Source organism: Protomyctophum parallelum (genome assembly GCF_964188405.1).
Source record: "Protomyctophum parallelum genome assembly, chromosome: 5".
Lineage (NCBI taxonomy): Eukaryota > Metazoa > Chordata > Actinopteri > Myctophiformes > Myctophidae > Protomyctophum > Protomyctophum parallelum.
In genome coordinates, this window is record NC_139702.1 from 2,599,367 (window position 1) to 2,619,374 (window position 20,008).

At 44.3% G+C, this 20,008-nt stretch overlaps 2 protein-coding genes across 2 annotated transcripts in view; one reads left to right on the top strand and one right to left on the bottom strand.

The window, feature by feature from the left end:
• Nucleotides 1-11,245, bottom strand: part of LOC310859193 (uncharacterized protein) — a gene marked incomplete at its 3' end in the record, with an annotated part of 16,385 nt that extends 5,140 nt beyond the window's left edge. Inside the window, exons 1-8 of the mRNA XM_083765594.1 lie at nucleotides 11,119-11,245; nucleotides 9,831-10,504; nucleotides 8,746-9,743; nucleotides 7,999-8,104; nucleotides 7,343-7,419; nucleotides 7,012-7,066; nucleotides 6,322-6,425; nucleotides 4,353-4,447 (exon numbers count right to left, since the gene is read on the bottom strand). Of these exons, the coding sequence (XP_083621720.1) occupies nucleotides 4,353-4,447; nucleotides 6,322-6,425; nucleotides 7,012-7,066; nucleotides 7,343-7,419; nucleotides 7,999-8,104; nucleotides 8,746-9,743; nucleotides 9,831-9,996 (1,601 nt within the window). The 5' untranslated portion in view covers nucleotides 9,997-10,504; nucleotides 11,119-11,245. The remainder of the gene's footprint in view (nucleotides 1-4,352; nucleotides 4,448-6,321; nucleotides 6,426-7,011; nucleotides 7,067-7,342; nucleotides 7,420-7,998; nucleotides 8,105-8,745; nucleotides 9,744-9,830; nucleotides 10,505-11,118) is intronic.
• Nucleotides 11,246-14,215: 2,970 nt separating this feature from the next.
• Nucleotides 14,216-19,132, top strand: tmem187 (transmembrane protein 187). The gene is made up of 4 exons (XM_083764599.1): nucleotides 14,216-14,445; nucleotides 16,357-16,556; nucleotides 17,313-17,449; nucleotides 18,241-19,132. The coding sequence occupies exons 1-4, from the start codon at nucleotides 14,228-14,230 to the stop codon at nucleotides 18,475-18,477; spliced, it is 792 nt and encodes a 263-aa protein (XP_083620725.1). The 5' UTR covers nucleotides 14,216-14,227; the 3' UTR covers nucleotides 18,478-19,132.
• The last annotated feature ends 876 nt before the right edge of the window (nucleotides 19,133-20,008 follow it).

Consider the following 20,008-nt stretch of genomic DNA (forward strand, 5'->3'; position numbering starts at 1 on the left):
GAACATGTACAGATGTGCTGACTGCTCAGTTTCCATGGGAACAGCACCCCCCCCCCCCCTCCTCATTGGCTTTGTGAAAGCTTGACAAGCTCTGCTCATACGTCTTAATGTGCCTCCACGCTTTCCTGGTAAAGCTCTCTCTCTCTCTCTCTCTCTCTCTCTCTCTCTGCCATGTCTTCATCTATCTTGGACTAAGTGCCTGTGTGTGTGTGTGTGTGTGTGTGTGTGTGTGTGTGTGTGTGTGTGTGTGTGTGTGTGTGTGTGTGTGTGTGTGTGTGTGTGTGTGTGTGTGTGTGTGTGTGTGTGTGTGTGTGTGTGTGCGTGCGTGCGCGTGAGTGTGTGCGTGCGTGCACGTACTTGTAAGTACTATGCTTGGGAGGGCCAAATGTCCCCACAAGTATAGAAGAATTTTGAGTTGACCATGGTTGAAAAAAACATGTTTTAGTTTTAGGATTAGTGGTTAATTTTAAGGGTTAGGATTCTCCCCCATTTTATACTTAGTTGCGCGGTAATGTCACGCACTGAAAGATATAGGCTACATAGTCTACGAGCTCACTACAACGTGAGCTTGTAGATCTGCAGTCCTTTGGCCACTTTTCTGCTATTTTCAAGGGCGTCCTAAAATGTTGATGCCCTCACAAGTATAGTAATACAAATGTTTGTGTGTGTGTGTGTGTGTGTGTGTGTGTGTGTGTGTGTGTGTGTGTGTGTGTGTGTGTGTGTGTGTGTGTGTGTGTGTGTGTGTGTGTGTGTGCGTGTGTGTGTGTGTGTGTGTGTGTGTGTGTGTGTGTGTGTGTGTGTATGTGTGTGTGTGTGTGTGTGTGTGTGTGTGTAGGATGGTTATCCTGTTCTTTAATCAAAGATGAGGGTGTGTGTGTAGAGAGAGGAGGGGGGGGGCTAAGGGGAGGGGGTTGTTATCAAAGTGAGTGGCTCTCCCTGGAACAAACAGATGCACATGCACCCACATACATAAATCAATACCTATCAACTATCAACAGCGTACCTGCAATTTGTGTGTGTGTGTGTGTGTGTGTGTGTGTGTGTGTGTGTGTGTGTGTGTGTGTGTGTGTGTGTGTGTGTGTGTGTGTGTGTGCGTGCTTGTGATTGAGACAGAGAGAGAGAGAGGCCTATTGGTGTTGGCTGTCCTTTCTTGGCCACCGTGACTCCGCTGCCATCTTGTGGAGGAACAATGGTATTGCAGACTGTAGCCTGATCATGATGTGTGTCGTTGATGAAGTGCAGCTATATAGTAGCTAAAAACCGGTTTCTTTTGGTAATCTAGTTTTTTCTGATTGTATAATTTTCGCACATGAATGTCCATAACATTTTTACAGGGATAAATATCACTACTGAAAGAGTGTCTCTCGGAAATAGTTCAGGTTAGTGACTGACAGAGGTGAGCAGGCAAGGCCACCGGCCAGGCTGACCATTATAGGGAATGAAAGGAGGCAGAGGCAGAGGATTCTCTTTGCCACGGTGTGGCAATTTACTGGGCAATTGTGGTGTGTGTGGTACACACGGTGTGTGCGTGTGTGTGTGTGTGTGTGTGTGTGTGTGTGTGTGTGTGTGTGTGTGTGTGTGTGTGTGTGTGTGTGTGTGTGTGTGTGTGTGTGTGTGTGTGTGTGTGTGTGTGTGTGTGTGTGTGTGTGTGTGTGTGTGTGTGGTTTGTTCTTTGACGCAGTTTGAGCCTGAGGTTTGAAGAAAGGTGGTAGTTCTGGAGGTTGAGACCGCACGGTGTGTTGATCTGAGCATGCGTCAGGGAATGCGTGGCGTGCAGCTAGTTCCACTTATAGCCTCCCACACCTGTGCGTGGCCACTGGCCAATGAACAACCTGCCGCTCACTGGCCAATGAACAACCTGCCGCTCACTCAGGCTTGATTGGGTGTCAGTGATTCTCTATGAGCCTTTTGACAACTACTCACCCCATAATCTGTTCTGTGTTAATATGTAGGCTACGTAGTGTATGGTGTAAAGTAACTATAGTACATTTACTCAAGTAGGCCTACTGTACAGTAACTTAAGTACAATTTTGATTTTGAGGTATTTGTACTTTACTTGAGTATTTCCAATTTCCAATAGTTTTACGTTTACTCTAGTAGTTTCTTTGTAGATTTAGATTATTATTACAAAGCATTCATTAATTGTTCTAATAATTGAAGAAGTAATGGATAGAATAATGGCTAATACATGAATGTGTCGTTGTGTTGTTGTTCATGTATAGTTCTGCTTGTCTTGCTCCCTCTTGGACACTCAGCCGGCCTCGCTGGCACATGTTGACCGTCATTCGCGCCTCTGTTTCCATGACAACCTTATCATCTCTAGCCCATTCTGACCGGGCACCCATTTTGGTGTCAGCATCATGTTATGCTTTAGCTATTTAAAAATAGCAGATCTACAAGCTCATATCGCGCCACCGAGTGGCGCGATATGAGCTTGTAGGTCTGCTATTTTTGAAAAATCGAAGAGCGACTGACATTTTTAGAATCTGATCTCAGGTCAGAATGGGTTCATCAGACCAGTGTGTGTCCGGCGGAAACCTCGTATGAATCTGATCTCAGGTCAGAATGGGCTAGACTACTGTCCTGGTGAGTGGGTTGATGTTCCAGAGGCTGAGGACTGTTGGACAGAGAGCATTTCCCATAGCATGAGACAAACACATCTGCAGCCTCTGTCACATGACCTCACCTGTCCATACACATCTGCAGCCTCTGTCACATGACCTCACCTGTCCCAATGACACGGTGGCAAAGGAGACCAGGCCAGGTGACACACACATCCCAACCCTCTCCGTCTTTGTCTCTATCCATCTCTCTGGGTCGCCCTCAGACGAGCCCTCCACAACATTGACCTTTTATCAAAACTGTTGATATGTTGTTGTTTTAATGATAACTATGTTAAGGCAAGGGTCCCATTTTTACAGTCTTTGGTATGACCTATGACCTCCCAGTTTCAGGGCTGTCACTCTAACCACAAGACCACACATTTGTCAACATTTGTAGAAGATTGGACCAGATTTCATAGACTTTGCTCTATTTTCCTAAAATAATTACCAGCTAGAATTATAATAAAGTATTTATTTAAATCAAGAAGTTCAGATATAGGATACAAAGTTACAAATAAAGGTGCTCCATTCTATTTCAAATAGCCAATTTCATCAGTCAATCTCCGATTGGCCGACGGACAACACCGACATACGACCGACATACGACCGACATACGCAGCCGATTACAGTAATTGCACAAGCTTGCGCAATAAACAAGGTTGTATGCATAGCATTTAACCCATTTAGGCCTGACGTCGAAATAATAAAAAAAAAGTCTTCTGAAAGAATATATGTTCAAAGATCTGTGCTGCATTTTCACGATTTTTCAAAAATAGCAGACCTACAAGCTCGTAGCGCGCCACCGAGTAGATCTGCTATTTTTCAATAATTAAAACACCAAAAGGGGTTCCCGTACAGAATGGGTTGCCCTGTGAGCAGAATTCAAAGGCTGCCCTCAGAGCAGCAAATGAACAAGGTTGTATGTATCATGTATGTATCAAAGGCTGCCCTCAGAGCAGCAAATGAACATGGTTGTATGTATCATGTATGTATCATGTATGTATCAAAGGCTGCCCTCAGAGCAGCAAATGAACATGGTTGTATGTATCATGTATGTATCATGTATGTATCAAAGGCTGCCCTCAGAGCAGCAAATGAACATGGTTGTATGTATCATGTGCAGGGAGGAAGCTTCCAGTTAGTTTCCGTTGGGGTCCTGTGTATGCAAACAATATGCAAAAACATATAAACAAGTAGTAGGTTTGATCAGATCTGTACAGAGTATATATTTGTTCCCTTGCAGTGTTTCCTGCAGGAAAAAGCTTTGGCATAGTGCTGGGTGCGGTGGCGGCCTTCTCGAAAAATTTGATTGATTAATTAATTAATTAATTTGATTAATTAATTCATAATTGATTAATTTGTATTATTGCTCTTGTATTGCTAATGGAGACACTGGGGGACACTGGGCAGGCACTAGGAGGCACTGGGAAGACACTGGGGAGGCACTGGGGAGGCACTGGGGAGGCACTGGGGGACACTGGGGAGGCACTGGGGAGGCACTGGGAAGGCACTGGGAAGACACTGGGGGACACTGGGGAGGCACTGGGGAGGCACTGGGAAGACACTGGGAAGACACTGGGGAGGCACTGGGGAGACACTGGGGAGGCACTCAGGGGAACACTGGGGAGGCACTCAGGGGCACACTGGGGAGGCACTGGGGGGACACTGGGGAGGCACTCAGGGGCACACTGGGGAGGCACTCAGGGGGACACTGGGGAGGCGCCATGCCAACAACATTGTGCAGGAAACCCTGCCTTGTCCTTCGGTTGAGCTGCTTTCATTTTAGTTTTGTCCCTCAGAGCCATCTTGACCTTAACAAGCGGTTTGGGACCGGTGCCTGCATCCTGAGAGAGACAGAGACAAACAGGGCAAGAGTGAGAGACGGAGAGAGAGAAAAATATAGAGACAAGAGAGAAAGAGAGAGGTAGACATGGCAGAGTGACTGGTTGTATGAGAATTTGATCAATGATCAGAAACCCTGCTAGAGTAAAATGTGGAATGTTAATCTGACTGAAGCATTTTCACTGTGCTATTTTTGAGCGGGGGAGGGGGATACATTTAAATTCCCCTTTATTATTTTATGTAATAGTTTAATTCAGTTAGTTTGATTGCACCCCTGATGATAATTAACTGTTATTTATTCCAATATCCATTAATGAGCTGTGTCCAAAATAGGGACAGCAGGCTTAATGTCGTTAACCCATTCTGAACGGGCACCCATTTTGGTGTTGGCATCATGTTATGCTTTAGCTATTGAAAAATAGCAGACCTACAAGCTCATATCGCGCCACCGAGTGGTGCGATACGAGCTTGTAGGTCTGCTATTTTTGAAAAATCGAAGAGCGACTGACATTTCTAGAATCTGATCTCAGGTCAGAATGGGTTAATCAGACCAGTGTGTGTCCAGTGGAAACCTCGTATGAATCTGATCCCAGGTCAGAATGGCTTAATGTGGTTAAAGCAGAGTATAGGAGCCAAAGCTATGAGATTCTGCAAAAGCTAGAGCAGCAATTCCCAACATGTGGTCCCGAGCCCCCTGGTGGGCCGTGACGATATTGTAAGTGGGCCCAAACTATGTGGAAAAAAACTATGACTTTATTCATAATATAACATTATTAACCCATTCTGACCTGAGATCAGATTCATACGAGGTTTCCGCCGGACACACACTGGTCTGATGAACCCATTCTGACCTGAGATCAGATTCTAAAAAATGTTCAGTCGATTAAAAAAAAAATAGCAGACCTACAAGCTCGTATCGCGCCACTCGGTGGCGCGATATGAGCTTGTAGATCTGCTATTTTTAAATAGCTAAAGCATAACATGATGCTAACACCAAAATGGGTGCCCGTTCAGAATGGGTTAAAACATACTGTACATAAATGCCATGTTTTGAGCGGTGCTAACCGCTCCATGCAACATGTGACTTTGTTTGTTTCTGTGATGTCATGTGGGTCAATATTCAATACATCATCTCATCAGACATAATCACCAATATGTCATCATGGCACCACTCACTTCACACTGGGCATGTTTTTGAGGGGCGCTAATTATCCCCTCCAACGTCTGGCTTTCAGAAATGATGTCCATGTGGCAGCCACAGTGGGCGCCCCCTTCACACCAGTGTGATTTTTCTTAAAATCTCGAAAAGCGAGTTTTCATTGTGATACAGATAAAGTCATTAAAACATGTGAATCCCTTGACTCCTTCAAAACCGCTCTCAAAGGGCACCTATACGGATGGCTGCAATTCGAAACTGGCCTCTGTAAAATCTGAATCCCCCCCCCCCCCCCCCCCATTTTCCCTCACTGTATATTGTATCTTTTCCCTTTTTTGCTTCCCATATGATGAATTCCTGTTCTGTACTTTAGCTACATAGAAATGTCTATTTGTATGTCTCTAAATGTTTGTATGTCTTTAAATGTTTTGATGAATTGAACAATGTGGACCCTGTTGTAAACAAGTGTAATGCTTAATTGGGTCGTCCACTCACAGTTAACAGTCTTTGTATTGAGTTTGTGCTTAAAATGTACTGTAAATTCTACAAACTGTTAATAAATATTTCAATCAATCAATCAAACAGTCCTCCTAGAGGTGTTTATGTTCATTACTGCACTACTGTTTTCGGTGTCTGTTTATAGCTTGTAATTTAGTGAAACGAATGTTTGGTTTATTGTAGTGAGATGACTGCAGTATTTCCTGGTTGTCCTCTCCTAACCTGTGATGTCACAGCCATCTGCCCATCAGTGGCTGGGACCTTGAAGAAGACGGATGCAGGAAAGACTTGTAGATAGGTGGAGGCCAGAGTCAGCGATGACTGATCTGTTTCAGAGAAGCCCATATTATGTCACACATACCACACCTTTCATTTCACTCCCCTACCTGACACTATGACATTCTTTTGGCTCGATGTCACCAAAACTCTGCACCAGAGACACATGGTTGAAAGTGCTTAACCCATTCTGACCTGAGATCAGATTCTAAAAATATTCCAAAAATATTTTTCTAATAGCTAAAGCACGACATGATGCTAACACCAAAATGGGTTCCCGCCCAAAGGGGATGAAAGCGAAGACTGATTTAGTAGTTTGCGATGAGGTCATAGTACATTGTGATGGATGCAACTCTGCAACTAATCAAATTCATAATGGGTGCACAGCACAGCCATGGCTGTGCACAGCACAGCAAAACGTTTGCAAAATCAGTAAAACAAACTATAAAATCAGCCTAGGGTTTCATAACCCTTTTAAGGATTATGGATTGCATACTTGGATTGTTGCTCGTAATGATGCTACTAGGAGTTGTTGTACTTTATACTGTAAATTTACCCCGGATAATATAATAGTGTTAGTTAGATAAATACTTAAAATGTGCCACAGACAGAAGTGACTGCAGTGGTTAGTCTGACCTTGACGAAAATGCCGTTTCCATGGTGGTCTGTGCTTCTGGACTGAAGTAAATCCCTGGGGAGATTGATATTGATAAACCATTAATAGTCTGGCCATGCCAGGCTATTAATGGGTTAACCACATGAGATCACAGATCTACAAGCTCACAACGAATCACGGCATGTTGTGAGCTTGTTGATCAGATATTTTCTGCAAAGATATTTAGCGTAAAGAGAAGAATGGAGGCGGACTAGCTAGTATAGACCCCTGGGGAACTTTGGTCAACTATAATAGGGTTTAAGTTGTTAGTCAATAGTCATAAGTGCACAACTTAACCGCTCAGTGACTCACCTTCACTGCAGAGACGTCTGCAAGGAGAGAGGGATTCACAATCTCCACATCTTCATAAATGTTTAAAGTCATGGGTGCTGTACAGATGAAAGAAAGTATTACTGTTGTTCTTTTGCACTTTAAAGGCCTGTGGTCTATTGTGAAGAACATATACTGTATAGCTTTACTCAAGGCAGTGTTTTACTTATTTTACAATTTTTGCTGGGTTTTACTTAACTCTACTGTTTTATCTCCAGTGGAATACAATTTTACTAACTGTTCAAGTCAGTGTTTTGAATTTCAAGTCAGTGGCAAATAGAATATTGAAAGAGTTCGTAGTAGTTGCTAGTGTAGAGACAAAGATCACCCTCCCTCACTGCCCCAGCTTCCCTCCCCGAACACGGGCAAATGTGTTCATATAGCTGCTTGCCCCAAGCCGGGTGCACTGGTGGATTCAAGGTTCAAGCCTAGGAAACAGTACTTTACACCCCTGCCACCCGAGGGCTTGCATGGGAAGTTGTGTGTTTTAATAACTCTTACAATATCTGGAGCTGGAAGCATTATGATCATCATTGCAAAAATATTCTATCCCATGTTTAAAGACTTTAGTTTGTAGAGTCCAGACACAGCAGAAATGCAAAAACATGTGTATTGTGTCAAACAAAGTTTAAACTCACTCATGTCTGTTTGGTTCCTTGGGAAATCAGCCTGTGGATTTGACAGGATCACATCCTCATAGACAGACTGGTCCTCTGTGCCGTCATGGTTATAGTCAAAAACATCCTGCGAAAAAAGATGCATAAAAGAACAAACTCAAGGGGCTTTTCCTCTAGTGAAAATTCAAATAAATACAGTAAGTTCTCTCTGGAGCTTCCGCTCCTCCAACAGCTACAGAAAAGATGCTTTGAGCAATGTACTGTATTACTGTTCCAGTCGGAGTTCTGTGGCCGAAGGTGACATTTTGCCGCTGTGTATATGAATTTAAAGCAGATCTACATATCCCGAGATCTGCTATTTTCAGTACGGGTAACGTACAATGGAATACTCAATGAATTGATTACAAAAGGACCCCAATCAATGGAAACAAGCCAATGGACTTTATTGGATTTATCCTTTTAGGAGGACTTTTTTATTTTATTTATTCTTTAATTATTTATTTACCCAGGGAAGTAGCTGAGCACAGGTGCTCATTTTCAGCAACGCCCTGCAAAACAGACATGTATTACTGTACTTCCCTGTGCTTGTCCATGCAAACTGTTAATAAAGTATTCAATCAATCAATATAAATTAAATCTTGGCTCATAAATGTAACTACCATAGGTGGTTCCCTCGGTCAGTCTTCACTGTATAAATGTGTGCTTGTGTGCGCGTGCCTGTGTTATAATAATAGCCTATTATAAAGAATAGATACAAATTAAACTCACCAAAGCCATTTCACCACCCGCCTCCCTTTCTCCGCCCACCTCCTCTCGCTGCCCTCCAGTTCTCCTCTTGTGTTCTTTTCTGTCCTCCAGTCTATCCAACTCCATCTTCAACATTGGTATTTGATTGGTTGCTCCATCCAGAGGATCCTCGAACCGATTCTGAATTGACTCGATTCTGATCTCTACGTTCTGCACCTTTCGAGGTTCTTCCAATCGCCTGACTGCCTCCACGCTTGTCTTAGTCTTTGGGAGACTGACGGATGCGATGGGGACATGATCTGTCGTGAGAGAACAAGCCTCTCCGTCTCGTCTCCCTGAGTCCAGGGATTGGGCCTGGGGAGTCTGGATCTCGCTGTGAAGCAGCGCGACTGGTCGCTTGCTGCGAGGGGGCTTCGGAAAGGGTGCTACCCTACCCCCCCCTGTTGATCCTCCTCCAGGCCTGCCCGCCTCCTGACACAAGGGGGCGCAAGGGATGGATCCCAATGTTGCCCTTTCTCCCAGCTGGGAGGAGTTCTCAGCTACGACAGAGATCACCTTGAAATGTTTCTCTTCCACTTCATCCTCCTTTTTCTTTTCCTTCCCATTTCCATTTCCCGGGCCTTCTTCCTGTTGACTTGCACTCGATGATGTAACTTTGCTTAAGTTGGACATTTCATCACCTGCCTCCAGCACCGTGAACATTTTCTGAGCTTTCAGAGGTGGACATGGGCGGAGTAGTGATGGCGAGATCATCTGTCCTGCTTTTGGCGAGGCAGCCACACACTCTGAGCTCACGGTCCCCGCCGCCACAGTGTGGCAGTCTTTTCCAGGCTTATCATTTGATCCATGGCCTATTATGACCTGACACAATTCAGGAGGCTTCTGCTTATTGGATGGAGTGGCGGATATATCCCCTTTCCCAGGGTCTTCAGCATCAAGCTTGTGGTTTAATGTTTTCCCTGTCGTAGGTGAGTTCTGACAGGGAAAAGAGGACCAATATGTAACCTCTTTCCCAGGACCTGGACACCCTTGGTTTAATGTTTTCCCTGTCGTAGGTGAGTTCTGACTGGGAAAAGAGGACCAATATGTAACCTCTTTCCCGGGACCTGTACACCCTTGGTGTGACCCTGGGCTTTCCTGGGGAGACTTAAGCCAGGTCTTGGGGGGCACCGGGGGAGGGGGTAGAGCTTTTCTTCTCTCCCATTGGACATTGGCAGCGGGAGAGGACCCATCTGATTCCACACATGGAATTCCCTGTGCTGGATCTGACATTTCTGAGAGATTCACACCATAGTTTTCAACTATGATCTTCTGGCTAGAGTGAGGGTTGATTTTCAGACCGTGACCTTCATCGTCTTCTCTGTGGTCAGATCGATCTTCCCTATCTGCACTCGCTGTAGAATCGTGAACACCGACTTCTAGAGCCGCGCGAAGACCCGAATTCCGAACAGCCGTACGTGTACGTTTGACCGTGTGCAATCACGGGATGTATCTGGTAGACCCAATCTTGCCAGCAAATCTTCTATGCCCACGCACGTGAGGATGCAAGAGTGCATCAGTGTGTGGTGAGCGGGTCTGCCATGCATAAGATGCTGTGCGCTTTGGAGAGTGCACCGATATGGAAGGTATAGCCACATCTGAGCAGGCCTGAGATCTGTGCATGTCACACATCTGTAGCGGACATTGTTCTGTGATCATCAGCGATGAGAGCAGATGTGCGTCACTGTGCCTGTGTCCATGTCCCTGACGATCCGCAGCCAGGTGGAGAGCTGGCCACTGTCTAGAACAAAACAGCACGTCCAACAGAAACAGAGAATGAGACACCAATTAGATTTCACATACTACTGTACGCACAAACAGAATCGCTGTCTTATTTGTGAGCATTCTATGACATATTCTACTGTACATGCTCCTCTATGAAGTGTCCCACCACAGGCGTGTACAATAAGGCATAACAATGTACAATGTAAGTTTGCGTCTGTATACATTGTGCAATATCATTTTGAGCAATCTATATAGGATTTGTTTCAAGGGCAATAGTTTTTTATTATTTGGCAATAATTTTATTGCAAAGTAGTTGCAATAGTACAAATATTAGTACAAATGTAACCAAATGGACAATTATGGGTCTGTAACTCTGGGATTGTATACAAATGAAAAATCTGATTTTAAATTAATATATTTTTTTACTGTCCCACTAGTTTGGTCTAAGTTCAGCATAGTACGTATACATGGATTCAAGTTCTCAGTCGCCATTTCAGGCACTTGGATTCCATACAAAGCCAGCATGTCTTCTTTGAAAGCATGTCGCTCACCGGACAGGAATCTGAGGAAATATGTCATCCTTTTCAGTCATGAGATTTTGCTTTAGATTAAAGTTTAAACATTTATTACCACTCGGGTCGATCCCTCGACAGGTTCACGATACGTCTGGGTTTGTTGTGTCCTCCTCCTCTCTCTCTGTGTGTCAGTGTTTCTTTCTTTTCTTGAGTTCTGTGTTGTTATTTTGTCCCTCCTCCTCCTCTGCTGTCATCCTGTTGGGTTTGGGGTTTTTCGGAAGCGCTCCATGATGCTACAGTAATTACAGTAAGTAACAGGTTGAACTGACCCAACCTGTTCCTCTACTGTAGAGCTACTGTATGAAGCATGCTCCATCGACGCATTGTGAGCAAATTATATTATACTTATGTGTTAACATAATGGCCCTCACAAGTATAGTAATACAAGTAAACACAAACACACACACACACGCACACACGCACGCACGCACGCACGCACGCACGCACGCACGCACGCACGCACGCACGCACGCACGCGCGCGCGCGCGCGCGCGCGCGCGCACACGCACACACACACACACACACACACACACACACACACACACACACACACACACACACACACACACACACACACACACACACACACACACACACACACACACACACACACACACACACACACACACACACACACACACACACACACACACACACACACACACACACACACACACACACACACACACACACACAGGGACCCTGCAAACAGCTGGGAAGTGGGAAAGTAGAAAAACTCCTTAGAAGGGCCCGGGGCTATTGGAGAATCTGTCTGTGACGAGGCAGACAAGCAGGCCGACAGTACTTTCAGTTTCACACTAAACTTTCTGAATAATATAAATAAAATAGTTTTGTTCTTGTCGGTACATAACGTCTCATGGGATTTGAGTATAAAGTGAGTTTTAGTTTTAGGCATTTGAGAGAGATATGTGATAGAAGACCATTGGATTTACTGTGTCTGTGTGTGTGTGTGTGTGTGTGTGTGTGTGTGTGTGAGAGAGTGTGAGTGTGAGTGTGAGTGTGAGTGTGAGTGTGTGTGTGTGTGTGTGTGTGTGTGTGTGTGTGTGTTTCAGGCTCAGGCTATGTAAACGTCCTCAGCAAGTTCTGGACTAAATTAATTTCGCTCCTATGCCACCAAACCACCAAAATCAAAATGTGGAACGCCCTACCAACAGTCATTAAGACATGTGAATCCCTTGACTCCTTCAAAACCGCTCTCAAAGGGCACCTACGGACGGCTGCAATTCAAAACTGGCCTCGGTAAAATCTGAATCCCCCAACCACCCCTTTTTTTACCTCCTCTATGATGATTTCCTGTTTTTGACTAAGTATAAAGAAGTGTATATTTGTAAGTCTCTAAATGTTATGATGAATTGAACATGGTGGACCCTAGTGTAAACAAGTGTTAATACTTTATGGTGTCGTCCACAGTTAACAGTTTTGTATTGTGCTTGAAATGTACTGTAATTCTCCAATCTGTTAATAAATACTTCAATCAATTGTAACGGTTTCCTCAGTAGCTTGGGGTGGCAGGGGTGGGTTAATTAGGTTACAACATTATTTACTTTTCAATTAAAACAAAAAGCATCAATATTCAGAACGAAAATCAACAAATAACGAAACCCCCACAAAATATATTCAATAAATGTTCAACTCAAAATATTGGGCACAAATGGGGTTATTAATTCAATCCACCACTCCTTTGAAATAAAGCAAAATTGGTCTTTGAGAGTTCAGTTAATGATAACAAAATAAGATCCTCTTGCTGTTTTTGCAGTGTTTTTTGTCCCAATGTTATTGTTTGTCCTTGCTGGTAATGAAGTGTTTTTTGTCCCAATGTTATTGTTTGTCGTCCAAATGTTATTGTTTGTTGTCCCAATGTTATTGTTTGTTGTCCAAATGTTATTGTTTGTTGTCCAAATGTTATTGTTTGTCGTCCAAATGTTATTGTTTGTTGTCCAAATGTTGGTGTTTGTCTGGGTTACCTGTGAGTGTGTTTTAATGTCCCACTCGGTCACTCAAACAGAGGCAAACAAGCCTCCTGCAGCAATTCACCTCCTCCGTTTACTTCTCCTCCCTGGATTGTATCACAGAGGAGTTTGAAGAGTCTCGACGGCAGGCCTTCTTCTGCAGGGGTATATATATGTATATATATATATATATATATATCTCTAAACATGCTCTAACATGCTCTGCAGGGGGTGCATATAGCTCTAAACATGCTCTAACATGCTCTGCAGGGGGTGCATATATCTCTAAACATGCTCTAAACATGCTCTAACATGCTCTGCAGGGGGTGCATATAGCTCTAAACATGCTCTAACATGCTCTGCAGGGGGTGCATATATCTCTAAACATGCTCTAACATGCTCTGCAGGGGGTGCATATATCTCTAAACATGCTCTAAACATGCTCTAACATGCTCTGCAGGGGGTGCATATATCTCTAAACATGCTCTAACTTGAGCTAAAAATAAACAAACAGGTAGACTGCAGAGTGCTGGACACTGTCCTTCAGAGCTGCTGCCAGCACACAAACTGTTTTCTCACACCCAGAGTGACACACCTGTGGCAACTATAACCTGAGTAGGGAGATTGCCAGGTGTCAATCATCGTTACCTGGTGATGGCCTGTTAATTATTCAATTAAGAGTCACTTAAGAGTCACTTAATTGTGACTCTGGCCGTCACACAATGAATCAATCAGATTCATGGTTCTGCCATGGTAAATCTACCAGTAGTCTTTGGAATGTTCAGTGCAAGAATCTATTTAAAATACTAGTGTCAGTGTCAGTGATAACAAAGAAAGAAAGAAAAAAAAGAAAGAACGCGCACGCATGCACACACACACACACACACACACACACACACACACACACATGCGCGCGCGCACACACTTTCCTAGAGCCTAGTAGTCCAATGGAAACACTGCATTCAACACCATGTGATTCTGCATGCGGAACAACAACAAGTGTCAACCACAGTCGACTCCAGACTCCAAAAACTCCATCTAGACCAGACCAGACGGCGCGCACCGCACACACGAGCTTTTGATTGATTGAAATATTTATTAACAGTTTGTAGAATTTACAGTACATTTTAAGCACAAACTCAATAACTCTCTAACTAAACATCTCAAAACAAACTATATTGTATAATATTAATTATGAAGCGGGCTCTGTTTCACGTGTCAGTGGTTTACCTCGCGTGCGTCGCCGTCGCGTGCACGACATCTCTGTTCGACAGCGTGCACGTGGACGTGGACTATTCTCACTATGCGGAGAGGAGAGTGGAACATCTGCCCAGCTGGCTGGCCATGCCGTGCAACTCTCTGATCAACCTGGGATACATCCTGATGGGGATATACTGGCTGTTCATGTTTCGGTATGCCTGGCACAGTTGCATTCAGTGGCGTGCACAGATAGACACTAGGGGGTGCTAGAGCACCACCTGCCCTTTTGGCAATTTTGCTCTTAAAAAAAAGATTTTTTTTTCCTTAATTTGTAGTGTGTGGACCATGGTGACATTGATCAAATCTTGATAAAAAACGCTTCTACTATATTATTTAGGCCCCCACAATCTAAAGCTATGTTTCTATGTCAGTGGTTCTTCGATTAAAGAAAAAAAGCAGACCGGCGCGGGCGCGCTATGAGCTTGTAGATCTGCTATTTTTCAATAGCTAAAGCACCAAAATGGGTTCCCGCCCCAAAATGCGCTGCACAAGGTGCCCTTTTTTCACTTGAGCACCTGCCCCTCTAAATGTCTGTGCACGCCACTGCACAGTTGCATTTGTTATTGGGTAGGGGGTCCGCCGTGGAGGGGGTCTACTGTCCACCCCTGTTAACTTACTGAATAAACAGGGGTTGGGAGGAAAACTAAACAAAAAAGTTACTTCCTTAATCAATCAACCATCAATCAATGATTAGTTGCTAACAAAATTCCTATAGCTGATATTGACAAATTCTGATTCTGATTGTTTGTTTGATTGATTGAAGATTTTATTTCACAGCAATACTTACTGTGAAATGGGTACATTTCAAACGAAAACACAAGTATACAAAAACTGCTACTTTGAGGACTAAACCGAAAAGCACTAGACTTGTTTACATAAGGGTCCTCCATTTTCAATTAATCAGAACATTTAAAGACACTTCTAGGAAAAACAGGAAATCAAATAAAGTAAAAAAAAAAAAGAAAAGGGAAACATGTACAGTATGGGAAAGAAAAGGGGTAAGGGTGGGGTAAGTTTCTTTTGAAAGGAAAATGCATGCGGTCTCCGAGGCTTGGGGGCTCTGACTTTTTACAGGTTCCACCCGCGGGCCAGTTTCGAAGTGCAGCCGTCCGTAGGTGCTCTTATGAGGGTCAAGGGTGGTGTAGCGAAACTTGTAGACCAGGCCCATTGCCAGATGCCGTCAACCATAAGCCATTCCAGCCTATCAAAATGGGCAGGGGTGAGGTGGGTTCTGGGAGTGAGGTGAGGCCTAGTATTAGTCTGACATGGTTGTTTTGGGAAGTCTGGAGCTGTGCTAATAGTAGTAATTGAAAGAGTGGCACTCGGAAATAGTTCGGGTTTGTAATGGACAGTAATGGTGAGCAGGCGAGGCCACCGGCCAGGCTGACCACAGAAGAGGCAGAGGAATTCCTTTTCAGGTTTTTTAATAGGTGTGTGTGTGTGGTACACACGATGTGTGTGTGGTTTGTTCTTGGACACACACGGTTTGAGGGTTGAAAAAAGGTGGTAGTTCTGGAGGTTGGGAGACAGGAGACAGCACTGGTGGTGTGGTGATCTGAGCACGCATCAGGGAATGAGTGCAGCTAGTTCTACTTATATAGCCTCCCACACCTGGGCGTGGCCAATGAACAAGCTGCCTTGATTGGGTGTCAGTGACTCTCCATGAGACTTTTGACAGTAATCATTGCTATGTAGAGTGTTCAATCACAGGCCTCCCTGTCTCCAGCTCTTTAATAAACAGCTGGGTTGCCAGGAGAGAGCACCCACTTCTCAATAGTTCCAATTATGTCTGCTCATTTCGTTGTGTCATCACTTCCAATTTCACTTGTTTAGTATCCGAGTTCTCTATCCTGATTGGATAAAATTGGTATCCCGACTTGAACATCTATTTTCTGTTTATTAAAGAGCTGGAGAGACTCCTGCTACTACTGAACAAACACTCAACACACTCACATACTGCATACTGCCATAATATATTTAACACTTAGTTTAACCAAAGAAAATCACTTTTCCTGTACCTTTAAATCATTAATCGCTATTATCTGTATGACAATGTCTAACAGACAGAAGAGCAGCACAGAGACAGCAGACAGCCGTTATGTGAGAGACGTGTTCTCCATCATGGCCATCCTGTACGCTCCCATCCAGTGGGCGCGCCTCGCCACCCTGCAGCGCCCCCTGGCGGTTCTGGACCAGTGGTTCACCCTGCCCATCTTTGCCTGGGTTCCTGTGTGGAGCCACTTCATAGCCAGCGGTGGAGGAAGTAATCACTTTATTTTACTTTAAGTAGAAGAAGTGTAACTCTGAGAACTGAGAGTGTACAAAATTGCACCAATTAGACCATAATTTGTATCCTGGCATGGCCAGACTAATAGCACTGTGTGGATATTAGGCTGGAAGGGCGGTTATACAAACAGATTAAAATGTCACAGCAAAACTAAAATCCCACTTTGAATAGTGGGCTCGGATTTAAAGGAGAATTCCATACTAAAAGGCTTTCTTTCTAGTTGTTACGTCCCCACCAAAGAGGTCCAGGTGTTATTTTGTGCAAAAGCTCCTTATTGGCTATTTCCCCTACCATAAGCCCTAAATGAATTGCATTGAATTGAATGGGAATTGAATGGGGCTATGGGGTGTTGTGCTAATTTGCTTATTTCCATCGCTCAAATGATTTTTTTTTAAATATATATCTCTTCATAATGTAAATAATATCCCAAGCGGCACACTTTACTACTTATTTCGATGGAAATAAGCGAATTAGCACAACACCCCATAGCCCCATTCAATTCCCATTCAATTCAATGCAATTCATTGAGGGCTTATGGTAGGGGAAATAGCCAATAAGGAGTTTTTGCACAAAAAAAAACCTGGACCTCTTTGGTGGGGACGTAACAACTACAAAGAAAGGTAAGAAAGGTAAAAAAGCCTTCTAGCATGGAATTCTCCTTTAAATACAGTGCTTGAGTAAATGTAAGTTTACATGGTCTGGCATACTTACATTTCCGACCTCTGTTTCCAGGCCACGGTCATGTCTGGAGTTCTGGATACGCCCTGCAGGTGGAGCTGTTCTCCATCCTGAGCTACAGCTTGGCTCTGCTGCATGAGAATGGCTTCGAGGTGGCTCTGGGCTGTCATGTGGCCTTCACCTTGTTCCAGGCACGGTTATTATATGACAGTTGTGCAATTTTCAGTAGTTTTTAAAGTTTCATTTTATTTTTGACTTTTTGTTTTCGCGAATTGTTTAAAGCAAATTTGGTCATTTAGTTTTGTCATGTGTTTGGTCCGACGGAGCATTGGTCCGAACGACAACCTACCTCAAACCCTCACCCTAACCCTAACCTCCCCCGGGGCAGACACCTAAACCTAACCTTAACCCTCTCCCTAACCCTAACCTCCCCCGGGGCAGACACCTAAACCTAACCCCAACCCTCACCCTAACCCTAACCTCCCCCGGGGCAGACACCTAAACCTAACCTTAACCCTCTCCCTAACCCTAACCTCCCCCGGGGCAGACACCTAAACCTAACCCCAACCCTCACCCTAACCCTAACCTCCCCCGGGGCAGACACCTAAACCTAACCCCAACCCTCACCTTAACCCTAACCTCCCCCGGGGCAGACACCTAAACCTAACCCCAACCCTCACCCTAACCCTAACCTCCCCCGGGGCAGACACCTAAACCTAACCCCAACCCTCTCCCGACCCCCAACGCACCTCGAACCAATGCTCCGTCGGACCATAGTATGCCTCCCAGTTTAAACAAGGTCAAATAGTGTTGTGGGCTGTTGTGGATCTGGTATTCTTTCTATGAAGATTCTTTTTGAAAAGGACATTTTCATTAATGATTGTAGTTAGTTTTATAAGCACACAATAGTTATTATTATTGAAACAAAAAAGTTGTCTTTATTTGGTTTAGTTTTAGTTGACTATAATAAACTGTTTTCCAGGCGGTGCGGGTGCAACTGGCGCATGGAGACGCACGGTCCCAGAGATACATGCTCCTGGCGATGCTGTCCTGCGTGGGCTTCGTGGTCCTAAAGCTGCTGGATCACTGGCTGGCCCAGTTCGCGCCTTTTCAACGCGTGACGGGTCACTTCTGGTCCAAGGTGTGCGATGTGTTCCAGTGGCACTACAGCTTCTGTTTCCTGACCAGTCTCACCGACAGGAGGACACACGCGGACTAGAGCAGTGGTTCTCAACCTTTTGAATGTCAAGGAGGACCCCCAGTTTTGATATTCACTAGGCCGGTCTCCTTTTTGACAGAATGTTTTATCTCTGGGACAACAATTTTCACTGTAAAGTCCTTTGTGTTTATTTAACTCTGAGAGTGTGCGGGGGGCACAGTCGGTAGTGCTGTCGCCTCACAGCTAGAAGGTCCTGGGTTCGATTCCCGCTGGGGAGTTGGGACGCTGTGGGCGCTGGGCGAAAGGACCCTTCTGTGTGGAGTTTGCATGTTCTCCCTGTGACCCCTAGGGTAGGTACCCTCACAAAAAACATGCAGTAAATGTAATCCTGGTCTCTAAACTACCTCCCCTTGGCCAGCGGAATAACATGTTCCTTCCACGCGCTACGTCCAACCGGGGAAACTCCCCGTCAGGTGAAAAGAAGCAGCTTGGACTCCTCATGCATAGAAGGAAGCATGAGGTCAGTCCGCTGCCCTGCCCAGGTTGGCAGAGGAAATGTAGCGCCCAGGATTACATTAGATAATTGACACTGGGTGAAAAAATCTGTTGCAAAATCGTGGGATCATTTCTTTAAGGAAAACTCTTTAAGGAGAGTGTGCAAATGGAACTGGGTCCATTTGCACACGCTCAGAGTTACAGACCTTAAGAGTCCATTTGGACCTGACATTGAGAAACTGGACTAGACATAAATACTAACCAAATATTCTGCAAATAAATTAATTTATGACCTTTACTCATGTAAAGGGTCATTCGCTGTGTGTGTGTGTGTGTGTGTGTGTGTGTGTGTGTGTGTGTGTGTGTGTGTGTGTGTGTGTGTGTGTGTGTGTGTGTGTGTGTGTGTGTCGCAAACCACGCTGGACTGAAATGTCTTCTACTTGCCATTAGGTCAAGGAAGTACATGCCAAACTATTACCTCTGTGTGTGTGTGTGTGTGTGTGTGTGTGTGTGTGTGTGTGTGAGAGAGAAAGAATATTTCTTACATTTCTTGAATTGATACTGTAAGCTGAAGCCACTGCCCCCACCAGTCCACTGATCAGTCTGGTCTTGAGTTTTACACTGATGTCATCAATATGAAGTCAGTGATTGGCTGGTTGAGATGTGCGCTCCACTGTAGTATATGCCCACTCTCTGATTTAAATTAACACCTAGGACTTTACTCTGTAGAGATGATGTCTTCTTTGTTTGACCAAATAAGCACAACAAGCTTTGGACTTTAATGATACTTTCAGATATCCTATACAGTTTGTTCAGCAGCAGGGTGTTTAGTACATTGTATACCCCACACATTTATACATGGTATCAGGTGTGTATTAAAAGTGCAATGTGGATTAATGTTTTTCATCATGAAGAATTTTACTGTAGACAAAATGTATAACAAAATAAATGAAAATAAGATGTTGGCATCACATCTTGATAATCTTCCTACTGTACTCAGTTTAAGGTGATGTAAGTGATGTTGTAGTGTAGTAATAATCCTTGCTACAGAGTTTGTTCAAAAACTGCTGTCTCCCCAGCTCTTTAGTATTCAGAA